Source organism: Etheostoma spectabile, chromosome 8 (genome assembly GCF_008692095.1).
Source record: "Etheostoma spectabile isolate EspeVRDwgs_2016 chromosome 8, UIUC_Espe_1.0, whole genome shotgun sequence".
Taxonomy (NCBI): Eukaryota; Metazoa; Chordata; class Actinopteri; order Perciformes; family Percidae; genus Etheostoma; species Etheostoma spectabile.
In genome coordinates, this window is record NC_045740.1 from 25,767,297 (window position 1) to 25,779,496 (window position 12,200).

General features: G+C 37.8%; 1 protein-coding gene across 2 annotated transcripts in view; it reads left to right on the plus strand.

Moving 5' to 3' along the window:
* Positions 1–11,071, plus strand: part of kiaa1549la (KIAA1549-like a) — a 233,270-nt gene extending 222,199 nt beyond the window's left edge. For both annotated transcript variants that reach the window (XM_032523275.1, XM_032523276.1), the window contains 4 exons: positions 5,235–5,380; positions 5,470–5,624; positions 5,744–5,816; positions 7,944–11,071. In XM_032523275.1, coding sequence (XP_032379166.1) covers positions 5,235–5,380; positions 5,470–5,624; positions 5,744–5,773 — 331 coding nt within the window. In that variant the 3' untranslated portion in view covers positions 5,774–5,816; positions 7,944–11,071. The remainder of the gene's footprint in view (positions 1–5,234; positions 5,381–5,469; positions 5,625–5,743; positions 5,817–7,943) is intronic.
* The last annotated feature ends 1,129 nt before the right edge of the window (positions 11,072–12,200 follow it).

The window sequence follows — 12,200 nt, forward strand, 5'->3', positions numbered from 1 at the left end:
GCGCAGAATGTCAACACAGTCACTGTAAAAATTAAATCTGCACACAATGACTCGTGGACGATCACCAGGCTTGGGTTTGGGTTGGAGGGTCCGGTGGGACCTGTCCAAAAGCGGCTCTTTTTCCAGACTGAACGCTTCCTTCAGTAAGGCGGCTACAGCAGCAGTGGTACAGGTGTCAGGACCCTCCGGTACTCCCACTATCCTAACATTGTTACGCCGTGATCTGGACTCCAAGTCTTCACATTTATTTTCCAGCTTGACCACGGTAGCTGAGAGGCACTCAAAAGTAGTTTTCATCCCGGCAATGTCATCGGAGCACTCGCTAAGTGCGTGCTCCATCTCTCCAACCGTACCCTTTAGCTTGGATATGGTAGCATCGGTAGCAACTTTATCATTCGCCAGCTGTGACTTCACCGCTTGCAGGTCGAGCTTGATAGTAGACAAAGCATCCCCGAGAGTATCCTGGAGTTCCTTTTTAAAAATATCAGCAAAATCTTTCCTCATCGAGGCCAGCAAGTCGAGCTTGAGGGCAGCGATGTCAAGGTTAGCGTGCGTTGAGGCGGCCTCTGCAGCAACAGATGGCTCACTCGAGGATGTGGTCGCAGTTTGAGAACCAGGCCGCAGTTGTGTCTGAATAGTATTGAGAGTTTTAGAGCTCTTTCCAGCCATCTTACGCAGTCCAGAGTTAACTTTCCAAACAAAACGCACTGCGGAGTAAGACAATACTAAATATGTGAAGAAGCCCAGCAGCGCCCACCCAGAATAATCATTTCTAAAATCCGTGTGTATTTACTGAATCATATTCATTAAACTTTTCAACCTAACCGTTTCTAACAAGAGTGTCGTAGCTCAAAAGGCTATGTGATATGTATCCTTGGGATGACAATGACCCAGTTTGCTGCGAGACGACAACTAGCCGTCTGCCGTGACGTTATTCCAGTTTGCCGCCCCAGCTTGTTCGCGAGACAGTTGCTAACTGTTTTACAGCCTACTGTTAGCCTGATAGCCTACTCAGCTAGCTGCCTCGATCAATGGTAAACTTTCTATTTACACTTTATTCTTCTTATTACAAACAGTAATCAAACAGGCGTTAAGAAAAAGGTTGAGACCCCAACACGTAAAGATGGGCCGTTTACCCAGTTGAAATAATGGGAGAGTTTGACACAGCAACTTTCTTGTCTTCTCCCAAATGCATATGAGAGTGAGCGTAGGTCCATCCCCATAGCAACCGGAACGCACTGCTTGTATCGTGTTACTCAAAGTGACTGTAAGTATATATAAAATGTCTTGTGGACACCTACTTGGGTGTGGCACAATAACACTTACGAGTAAACATTTAAGAGTAACGTTTGACCTGTGCTGTACTGCAGACTGCCAGGAACATAATTAACACTCAGGAAAATATGTATTATTATTTTTATTACAATTTTTGCAGTTGTTCACCTTTTTATAATTTGGATTTAATGTATAATTGAGATATAACACAGGACTTTTAATGTTTGTATTTATGGAATACCATTTTATTCAACATTAAATAAATGAATAAATACATGAAAATATACATAAACATATTTACAAATGTTTTATATGCCTTTGAAATACATCATGAAATAAATAAATGAGGCAATAAATACATACATAAATACATGTAAATATTCATATAAAAATAAATCAATTAAATTAATATATGAAAAGTTTTTACTTTTAATTATTTTATGGTACTTTTATTTCATATGTCCACATTTATTTATTTCTGTGGACTTTTATTTCCTAATGCCACATTTATTATTTTCCCTCTATATTTATTTCCCGTTATGATATGCAAATCAGGGGGCGTGGCTATCTCTCACATTCAGAACAGAGTCACTACTCTGGGGTAACTACATCAACTACCGCTGAGCTCAAACAGTGAATAGAGCCCAATAGTCCCGCCCCTCTTCCAGAGAACTTGGGTTCCGGAAGTAAATTTTTCCCACTGGAAAAATCTGTGTATAAAGAGTTTTAGGCCATGCCTTAGGCTAACCAGCTACCACGTGACTCATAAACATACAACATATCATTTTGAGTCACAAAACAAATAGAAAATCCCCAAAAAATTAAAGGTACAAGACTGTGTACATATTTTTATTATCGAACGAAGGAACTACTTCTCCCATTAACCACCGCAAACCCCTGACTAAAGGAAGCTAACGTTTGTTTAGCTAACAGCTAATTTGGCTAACCGCTAGCTGAGACAACATGTAAGAACTTTAAAAGACCCTAAAAATAAAACCTGAAAATAACCGTTAAAATTGAAAAAAGCTGTCACGTCAGCTATAGCCTGCTTTTCCCTGTGTTCATTTGTAGTTAACAGTATTTTCGACTGAATCAAGCTGTCCGCTAGCGGTTAGCTGGATTAGCTGTTAGCCAAACTAAGTTAGCTTCCCAGTGGAGGCTAACGGCAGAAGCGTGGGAACAGATGGTGATTCGTTCAGTGTTGTAAATCCTCGTAAAACAGGATTCTCATCTTGCGCTTGCGCACGGATCAGGTCCCGACAACTCCCCCTCTTCCGCTGCATGAGTTCCACCAATCAGAATCATTACTGTGGAATTGTACCGCAGGTCGTTCATCCCGGGCGCTGTCAGACTCTACAACACCTGCACTACCTGATATTGTCGTAGTTTCTGTTCCTGTGTTTCATTTACTGCACATACTCTGTATATCTTTTTTTATCTGTATTTGTATATTTTTTCCATTACAAGTACTTGCTTTTTCAATATTATTTATGGTCACAGGTAAATATAATTTATATTATGGTTACCTGATTTTGCTACATTATTTTAATTACATATTCAATTTAAATTTTAACGTCACTTACTTACACTGCAATATTGTTTTCTGTACTATGGCAACCGCACTTTACAAAACCTTTATTTGACACCACTTTACATTCAGCCATACCTTCTGCTCATTGTCTGTTGTTTGCTTGTTTGTTGTTTGTTTACTTGTGTGTTTGTTTGTTTTGCTCTTATCGTAGAAAATGCTGCTGTAATAAGGGAATTTCCCCGCTGTGGGATAAATAAAGTAAAATCTAATCTAATATAATTGTGGGATTCTTCAGGATTGTGGGTAATGAGGTACTTATCCAAGACATCGAAAATAAAAGACATTTATCTCAAAACAAGGTTGGTGCCCATGAACTTTTGGCATCTATATGAAGCATATACAAGACATATACGCTTATATATATATATATATATATATATATATATATATATATACACTTAGTCATGTGGTAGCTGGTTTTAAGTCTACAATTTTAGGGCTTATACTCCAATTGTCAATGGAAAAATTGCATTGTATTTTTAGGAAATCCCTTTCTTTAGTATCCTGTATGACTGAGGCATTAGTACATAGCATTATGGTCCTGAGCCTTGGCAGTAAAATTGTTAGAATAATGTCATTATCAAGAATAGACAGGAACCACTGAAGTTATAATAAAGTTCTGTTTACTTGCAAGTAGGTCGGTTTTTACAGTACTCACAGCATCAGTACAGAAAAATGACTGCCAAAAAAGCTTTCTACAGCAGCTCTTGTAATCCAATGTAGAATGAGATAAATCACGCAGTCACAATAAAGCAGTAATGTTGACAGTTTTTCACAGTCCAGGGGCGCCTCTTCTTTTCCCAGCGTCACACCGGGATCCAAACAAGGACAAGACAGTGTTTCCCGGATACCAGATGTCAACAGCAGTAATGCAAACATTTTAATATTGATCAGAGAAAACATATACATGTAAAAAGTATATATGTATAACATAATTTTTCTAACAGACATCATCTCTCTTCGGGTCTTTGTAGTGGAACATGTACAGTGGTTAGTATTTCTAAAGTGCAGAGAAGGATGCTCCAATGTAGAAGTGGTGGAAAACAATAATGACAATAACTGTCACACAGAAAAATTGTGATCTACACGGCAAGCAAGGCTCGGGAACAAGGACATTGTTAAGGTTTTTCAGATGGTGAGGTCTTGAGTTTAAGTACACAAAATACCCTGAAATTTCAACCTGACACCAAAAAACAACAGGCCAAAAAAGATTTCAATTGTTTGGATTTTTACATATTACATACATATTCTATAATTTGATATGTTTTCTGTAATATTCTGTCACTGGAAGGTCTAGTTGCAAAGTTGCAAGGCCTTCTCTTTGTTACTAGGAAAGCAATTCTGGTGGGGAAATATTGAATCCTTAATTGGTTTTGTTGGCCTAAAAGTGGGAACATTTAAATACATCAAGTCAAATTCACTGACATCAGCATATAGCACAACAACTGTAATTGTTCCACTAATTCTGTCTCCTTCTCTGAAATTTTTGTTTAGTTTTTTAAATGGCAGCACATTCAAATATTCTCGCTAATTATTTAGTATTTTGACACCAACATGTGGGTGTTATGCTTTGACCAGATGTTGGCTTTCAGTGCAGTGTTATTGGACAGTGGATATTTTTATCCTTAAAATTATTATACATTTCATAAAAATAAATACAGTCATATCATGAAAAAAAGCTATTTGCATATGTCCCTATTCTTCCACTTCCTGAAAAAACATGCTATGTAATAATATTGTATTTCTTTAATAGTCATTACTATGCAGTAGTCTTTGAGAGACCTTAGCTAAAAACATTTGGGTATAATCAGCCCATACTTGTCTTTTGTCTTGTGTGTCTATTGGAATAAGTTTAAGTTATTATGCCTGTTTATTGGATAGACTTTGATGTGTTTGTGTTTATCTTGAATGTAAACCCATCAACATTAATTGTGACTCTTCAGCTGACTTACATAGTCACTGCCTTAACTGAAACTTAAACTATTAACATCTTACAAACTTCAAATTCATCTCTGACCCCTTACAATTAACTGCTTTTTCAATTGCTCTCATTGATTAAACTTTAGCTGACATTTCAACTGCTTTTCTTTCTCTTTAAATGACAGTTCATCTAATTTTTTTAAATGTAATTTTAGCTCACTTTCGTTTCAGCTACCATCACTTACTTTAGGGGTTTGGCAGTAGCTCAGTCCGTAGGGACTTGGATTGAATTAAAAAAAAATCTAATTTCCCTTTTTGGGGATCAATAAAGTATGTCTTCTTCTTACAGTTCAGATGTCAGTTCACATGTTCAACTATTAGGTTAACTGCTGCAGTAACGTGATTACTGTAGATCAGGTTAACACTCGTCCTTTCTCTCTACTGACAGTTCCACCCCTGATGTTAGTCTGAAGCCCCGTGTGTCAGAGGCCTCAGACCTGCAGGCTCAGCAGCACAACGGTGCCCCGTACCTGCCGCTGTCCAGGACCCCCTTCCCTGCTGTCACTGTCGACCAGTCCATCAGCACCTACTCAGGTATGACATAGTGGTGTTGTTGTAATACATACAGTAGCTATGATAAGTGAAGTTCAATCATTGGCTAAATCAATCTTCACATTTTACAGGAAACCCAATAACAGCAGTCTACGCTATATCGGCCAACCGCCCTGGTTACTCAGACTACTTTGTCATGTCACCGCCGGCCTCATACCGTAGCCCATCCTGGATGTCCTACCCACCTGAGCCTGAAGACCTGCCACGCCATTGGAACGACACACCAGTGAGACACATACAGCTTCTTTATAATGTAGTTTACAGTCATACATAACAAGTTGCAAACATTTGCTGCACCAGTATTTTGTTCAGTGTGTGAAGTATTTCTTCTCTTTTCCCCCGCAGAACTCACGTCATCTTGAAACCATCTGTTAAAGTTGTCTGCCTGTGACATTGAATGGAAACAGCCGATAGCTTGGTGGGTCATACCATCTCAGCTCTGCTGTTATGTTGTCATGCTTGTATACTGGGTGGAGATTTGTTTTTATACATTTAAAAATATATTTATACCTCAAGACCGCAGATATTTGGTACTTTTGGTGAACAATGTGATAACATTACAGTATTTAGATATTAAGATGTTAAATTTTAATGAAAAAAATAGAATAGGATTTTACAATACCTTTTTCATGCATACCTGCATGATTATTTCCTACTATTAATCCAAATATGACAATATATCTCAATTTGACATGGGTTATGCAAACAGAATGTTCCGTTTGGATATTCCGAATATGGCCTTTTTCCGAATATAGCATTTTATGATTAAAATGTGGGATATATCAGTAATATTTGGGTTTTAGAAGCATTCTTTGGCGATATGCATAGATGTTTATAACGCATTTGGGTTATGTGTCTCAATTGGGTTTTGTAACGCAGTTTGCAACAACTTACGGCCTCTTGCCTGTTTACGGCTTACGGGCAGTTCTGTGTGATGCTTTGGTTTTTCAACCCGCTCTCATTCCGAAAGCGTTAAATACCGACGTTTGGGCAGTGGCTGTCCACATCTGATGGAACAAAAAAGGCACCCTTCTGCGTGTGTGTAGAATGTACTGGGGAGAGCTGCATCTGAACGGGGTTTAGCAAGTAGTATATAAGGGGGAAATTCCGTGTAGGGTGGTTGGTCGGGGAGGTGGATGGGTCAAACACAGGGCTTTCATCTGGTGGGATGGGAGTGAGAATGTGTTGGGTTTTTGTACATAAATGAACAAGCCAACAGTTTGCAAGGCTAGGACAGAGATGCATGCCCAGAAGAAAAGCCCCACCTACTTTTTAAACATGTACTTTTAACCATTAGAAAAGACTTGGATATCAGTTAGTTATGGCAACAATTGCAACCTCATTAAGCAGGTGTTTGAAGGAATGAAAGAGGGAGGTTTTGTTTGCACGGCCCACTAAGTCCAACAAAAACTATTTTGCACGGCTGCATTTAACGGTAATATTAGTGGAATATTCAATTTCATTAGCCATGTAAATGGCTTAGTAGGAAGCTGACACTTCACTTAAAGCACATCACATTGCAATGTCTTCTGCCGTTTTTAGTTTCCCCTCATGGACTTTCTGGAAAGTTACTGTAGAATTTGTCCCTGGGTTGAATGCAACAGGCTGTGTAGATAGTGTGGATTTTTACTTTTGTAAAAAAAAAAAAAAAGTTTATACAGTATATTGATGCATATATGCACTACTATAATCAAATTTAACAATTTGACATATATCTGCAAACATGTGATCCAAATGTGCTCTGGTTGCCATAATAGTAGTATAGGGCAAACAACGCAGCATTACGCCAACCAAGCAGGGAAGAAGACTGATAGCAAGCGACATGGGTATAACCTCTCAAATTAAAAAGCTAAAACAGGTTTGCAAATGATTATTCTGTAAATAAATGCACTCAACATGTTTGCTAGGCCTCAAGGACACACAAAATGCTTTTTTATGATTAACACTGATTGTGAACAAGAAACCTCCACAGGGCACCTTTAACAATACCAATAAATGTACTGTACAACATATTACAACATATTGCCTTTAAATTGAACCAGAGTAGATATTTATGTTGTAGTAAATGTACTGAACTGTGTTTAACATGCACTGGCACCGCTTAAATTAAATCATAATACAAAAATAGAGGAGTAACACAAAAAATCCCACATCTCACAAAAACAAGTCAGCAGGGCATTAAAAAGGCTCTAGGCCTAAATTTGAGACTTGAAACATCTTTACGTTGTTTCTAACATAAAGTGACATTTACAATATCTTTACTGTGCATTTTGTTCACCTTTGCACACCATTTTGTGCAATACAAATCTTATTGAAGAGGAAAAAATAAAGCTGCCAGAGCTAACAAACTTGCTAATGATCGGTTTTCAACATCATAATTGGTCGCAAATGGGACAATAAGTCCAACCAGTTTATTCAAAATATGCGTTCTGCAAATCATGCTCTTTAGCGGAGCATTTATATCACAGAGGAGGACAAACACATATAACTGACCTGCCCTTCCATTAGAGATTTAGGTTAAATGTACACTTGTGTTTTTCTCCAGGTGTCTCTTTGGATGGGCAGAAGAGCTCCCTCTCACTGAAAACTCCCTGGAGCTATTTTATCCCTCCTTCACTTTGGCCCGGATTTCCTCCTGTCTGATTTATTCATCAAAGGTGGACACGCCTCCACTACCACCTTATCCCTACCTCCTCCTCTTTCTGCTGGGCTGGCCTCCTTGTATCTCGCTTCATCTGCTGCTCATAGTGTTTCTCATCCTCCAAAACTCCAATGTCCCATAAGCCCCTTCACCTGGTCAAAGCTCTGCTTTAATCTCCTTACCAATGTAAATGTTCAGCCATATTTCTCTATCTTTCTGTATTTTCTCTGAGCCCCTGGCCTCACTGACCGTAACAGGACCCTCTGGGCCCCTAGTCACTATCTCTTTGTACACTGCCTCCTCTGTGGTAACCACCATTGTACAGCAAGAGGCCCCTCACAGTGCTGAACTGAACTGAGCTGAGCTACGTGAAGCTATACTGTGCTTCCCTGTGTAATAACATGTGCAGTATGGATGAACAGGGTGAGTACATTTTAAATAGTTCTCTGCCCCAGCAGTCATCGCACAGTAGCTGCATCTGCAAAGCACACGAACGCTGCGTTATCAGTATCGTAGTGCCCCAGCCGTGGGCAGTAGTCTACTCCTGGACCTCTCAACTGGACTGGACCATCCTGGACTTGTCCCTAATTTCCACCATAAAACCAGGAAACCTGGACTGACTAAAACCTGTGCTTTTTTCGATGAATCCACATTCCTACTATAAGTAAACATTATACAGCTGGTTAATATGTGTATTTTAAACTTAAGTGAGAAAACAAATCTATGGAAGAAGGGAGAAAAAAATATGGTTGTGAGCTGTCTCAATTTCAGTTTTTGAATATTTGTGTGCTTTTGTCTTTTACTTTTGTGCATTGATTATTATCAATGGATTACTGTACTGAAAAAACGTAATTGAGTGTTTCTCTTTCACTCACAGTATGTTAAGTCAAAAAAATATATTACATTTTTCAAAACAGAGAAATCGGTGGCTTAGTTGTCTATGGTAATAATGTCATTACTGTACTTTTAAAAAATAATTACTTTGTTTACTCTTTTACTTCATCAGATTCAGTAATGAAAACAGGAATTAGTCACTTTGTTTTGTTAATTGAATCATGAAGTTTGTGTCTGCTAATCATTAGGCAGACCTAGGTCAACTATTCTAAGTTCTGCATTTTGTAGCTTTGCAGCCGCTGTAGGATTTGTTTGACTTCTCACAAAAGATAAAAACATTTACTACATGATTACTAACTTATTTTAGTTCTGGTTTGATGCAGGTCTGATGAAATTATGAGAACACACAGTTATTGATAGGAAAACAACAGTTATTTTACTTGAAAGGTGTCTACTGTATTCTACTGTACAAGGAAATTTGACTTTTTGGTCTTGATGAATACTTGGTCACTGGACTATGGTGTAGTACTGTTCAAGAGACTTGCCGGGCTCAGATGAGCCTTATGTGTAACGATAAAATGTATTACTGTATATAGCACATGATTTAACAAAGAGATTTATGCAAGTACTGTGGGAGGCATACTTCACTTGACATTTTTCTGACCCCATTTTTCTTTCTTGTATTTCCACTACGTTAATGATGGACTGTTTTTGAATCTTCTTGAATTTTTGAAGGATGCACACGTTTCAGTATCATCTGGATCATCTTTTTACTAAGAAAAAAGAAGATAAAAAATATTACAAATAAATACATTACTAAAGGAACAGATGGAGTGTTTAGAGTGACGTGCAGTAAAAAGGCAGATCTCACCTGGCATGTAAAGTATTATTTATATTTGAACAAAGCCATATAAAAGTTAAAATAATGCATTTTTTGCAATTTCTTTAATACAGAGAATATCACAGCGTAATTATATTTACCCTATTTTTTATATGGGAATTGGAAACCTGTGAGCACACTGTGTAAGGCTCCTCATAATTTAGATCGTACAATATTCATATGTTAACAGTTAGGATATGCAGTGTTATGTTAAAAGTGACAAGAGATACCAAATGAAGAAAAAAGAAGATATTACAAAGGAAGTAATGAAGTAGGTAAGAAACATATAGGAAAGAGTTAAAGTTAAGTTATGAGATGAGCACCTTTATAAAGATCCCAAACTTTGACAAAAAAGCAGAATCGATGTAAAAATGCTGTTGTATAGCATGGAATATTTGAATTCTATAAATCTACAAACCATTTGGAATTTCTTTCAACTAAGCCTGAAATGGTAAATGCATAATCAAAGTAAAAAGGTTTTTAATATCATTCTTCAATTAAATTACTATTCACTTTTCTGGACAGGACATGTGCAGAGTATAATGTTGGGGAAGATTCTGAAAGGTGACTGTTGTAGGCCAAAAAAGTAAATATGCTATCTTTGAAACACAATTATGTAGGAAGATACAATTTCCAGATGTAGAAAATCTATTTTGACAGTTACATTAATAGAGGATATATTAAAAAAAAATAACATTTTCAGACTGTTTTGAAGGCTAGTTAAAAGTTTCTTAAGGGGTGGGGTTGCATTAGAGGACTTTGTAATCTTGACTTGATATTTCTACAATCCTGGCTATGGCCTGCCTCTAGTGAGTTTGCGAAGGTAAGACATGACAGTAGTAAAGCATTATGAGCGCACACAATTGGTGTTTTAAATCATTATCTTCACTAGATATTTGCAGCAATCATATTTTAAATCATACTCTTTATACTGTATAAAACAGTATATGGTTGAAAAAAAAACTCTTCCACTCCTGTCTATCATTTTCTTTGACTCCATGTAAAAGAGAGGGGTGGGTTTTTGTTTTTAAGCAGTCATTTTGAGGAGACTTGATGCTATGCTTTAAGTTAATGTGCAATGTTTGTGCTTTACACGGGTAGCGTTTTATTGATGATGGACTGGAATGGACTGACAGTCACTAGTTTTTTTCTGCCGTTTGAGCCATGCCATGAAGGTATCATGGCGGCGCTGATGATCTCACACTATCGTCACTTGGGTGTTGATGAGGTCACAGTGACAATAAACATTAAATTCTGTTGGATGTAGTTAAGCAGACAACTTTTTGGTGAATTTAACAATAAAGACAACTTACAATTCTTGGCCCTCGTACTTTTTTTATTTTTGTGTCAATTACTTTTTTTTTTACAATATATTTGTGATACAAAATATATTGCCTTTTTATACAGTATATGGTCCATGTGATTAACTAATGAACTTCTGTGCATGTAAACGGTATTCAGTCATGACCACTAGAGGGAAGCAGACACATGCAGTACTGACCTTATCTTTCAGCACTCCTTCAGACATGCTTCTTTGGTGTTTTCCACCTTCGGAAAATTCTTAAAGCACGTGATCAATATTACTTATCTGTTTATGATTGGGTGTGCTGGCAGCCAGATGCAAAAGAAGGGAAATGCAATATGTTTAAAGGTAAGGCTTTTGCATAATGAATAAAACAGGTAAGTTGTTGTAACAGCCTCCCATCAATGATCTTGAAGGAAGGTCATGCTGGAAGGTCCAAAAGCGTCCCATGCGCAGCTTCCGTGCAGAAGAATGCAAATTGTCTGCCAGTATTTTCTGATAACATGCTGCATTCATCTTTGCCATCAATCTTCACAAGATTTCCTGTGCCTTTGGAGCTCACACACCCCCAAAACATCAGTGAGCCACCACCATGCTTCATGGTGGGGATGGTATTCTGTTCACTATAGGCCCTCTTTAAACATATCGCTTATGGCTGTGACCATAAAGCTCTATTTTGTCTCACCACTCCAAATTACAAAGTGCCAGAAGCTGTGAGGTGCGTCAAGGTTTTTTTGTGGCATTGACACAGCAAAGGCTTCTTTTTGGCAATTCAACCATGCAGCTAATTTTTGTTCAAGTACCGTCGTATTGTGCTCCTTGTTACAACCACACCATATTTTCCAGAGCAGCCTGTTTTTCCCCTGACGTTACCTGTGGGTTCTTCTTTGCATCCTGAACAATGCTTCTTGCAGTTTTGGCTGAAATCTTTCTCGGTCTACCTGACCTTGGATTTGGTATTAAGAGATCCAAGAATTTTCCACTTCTTAATAAGTTTTTAAACAGGACTGACTGGTATTTGCAGGCTTTGTATATAATTTTATATCCTTTTCCATCTTTATAAAGTTCCAATACCTTGTTTGACAGTTCTTTTCTGCTCCCAATGGCTCAATATCTAGTCTACTTAGTGCATCCATGTGAGAGC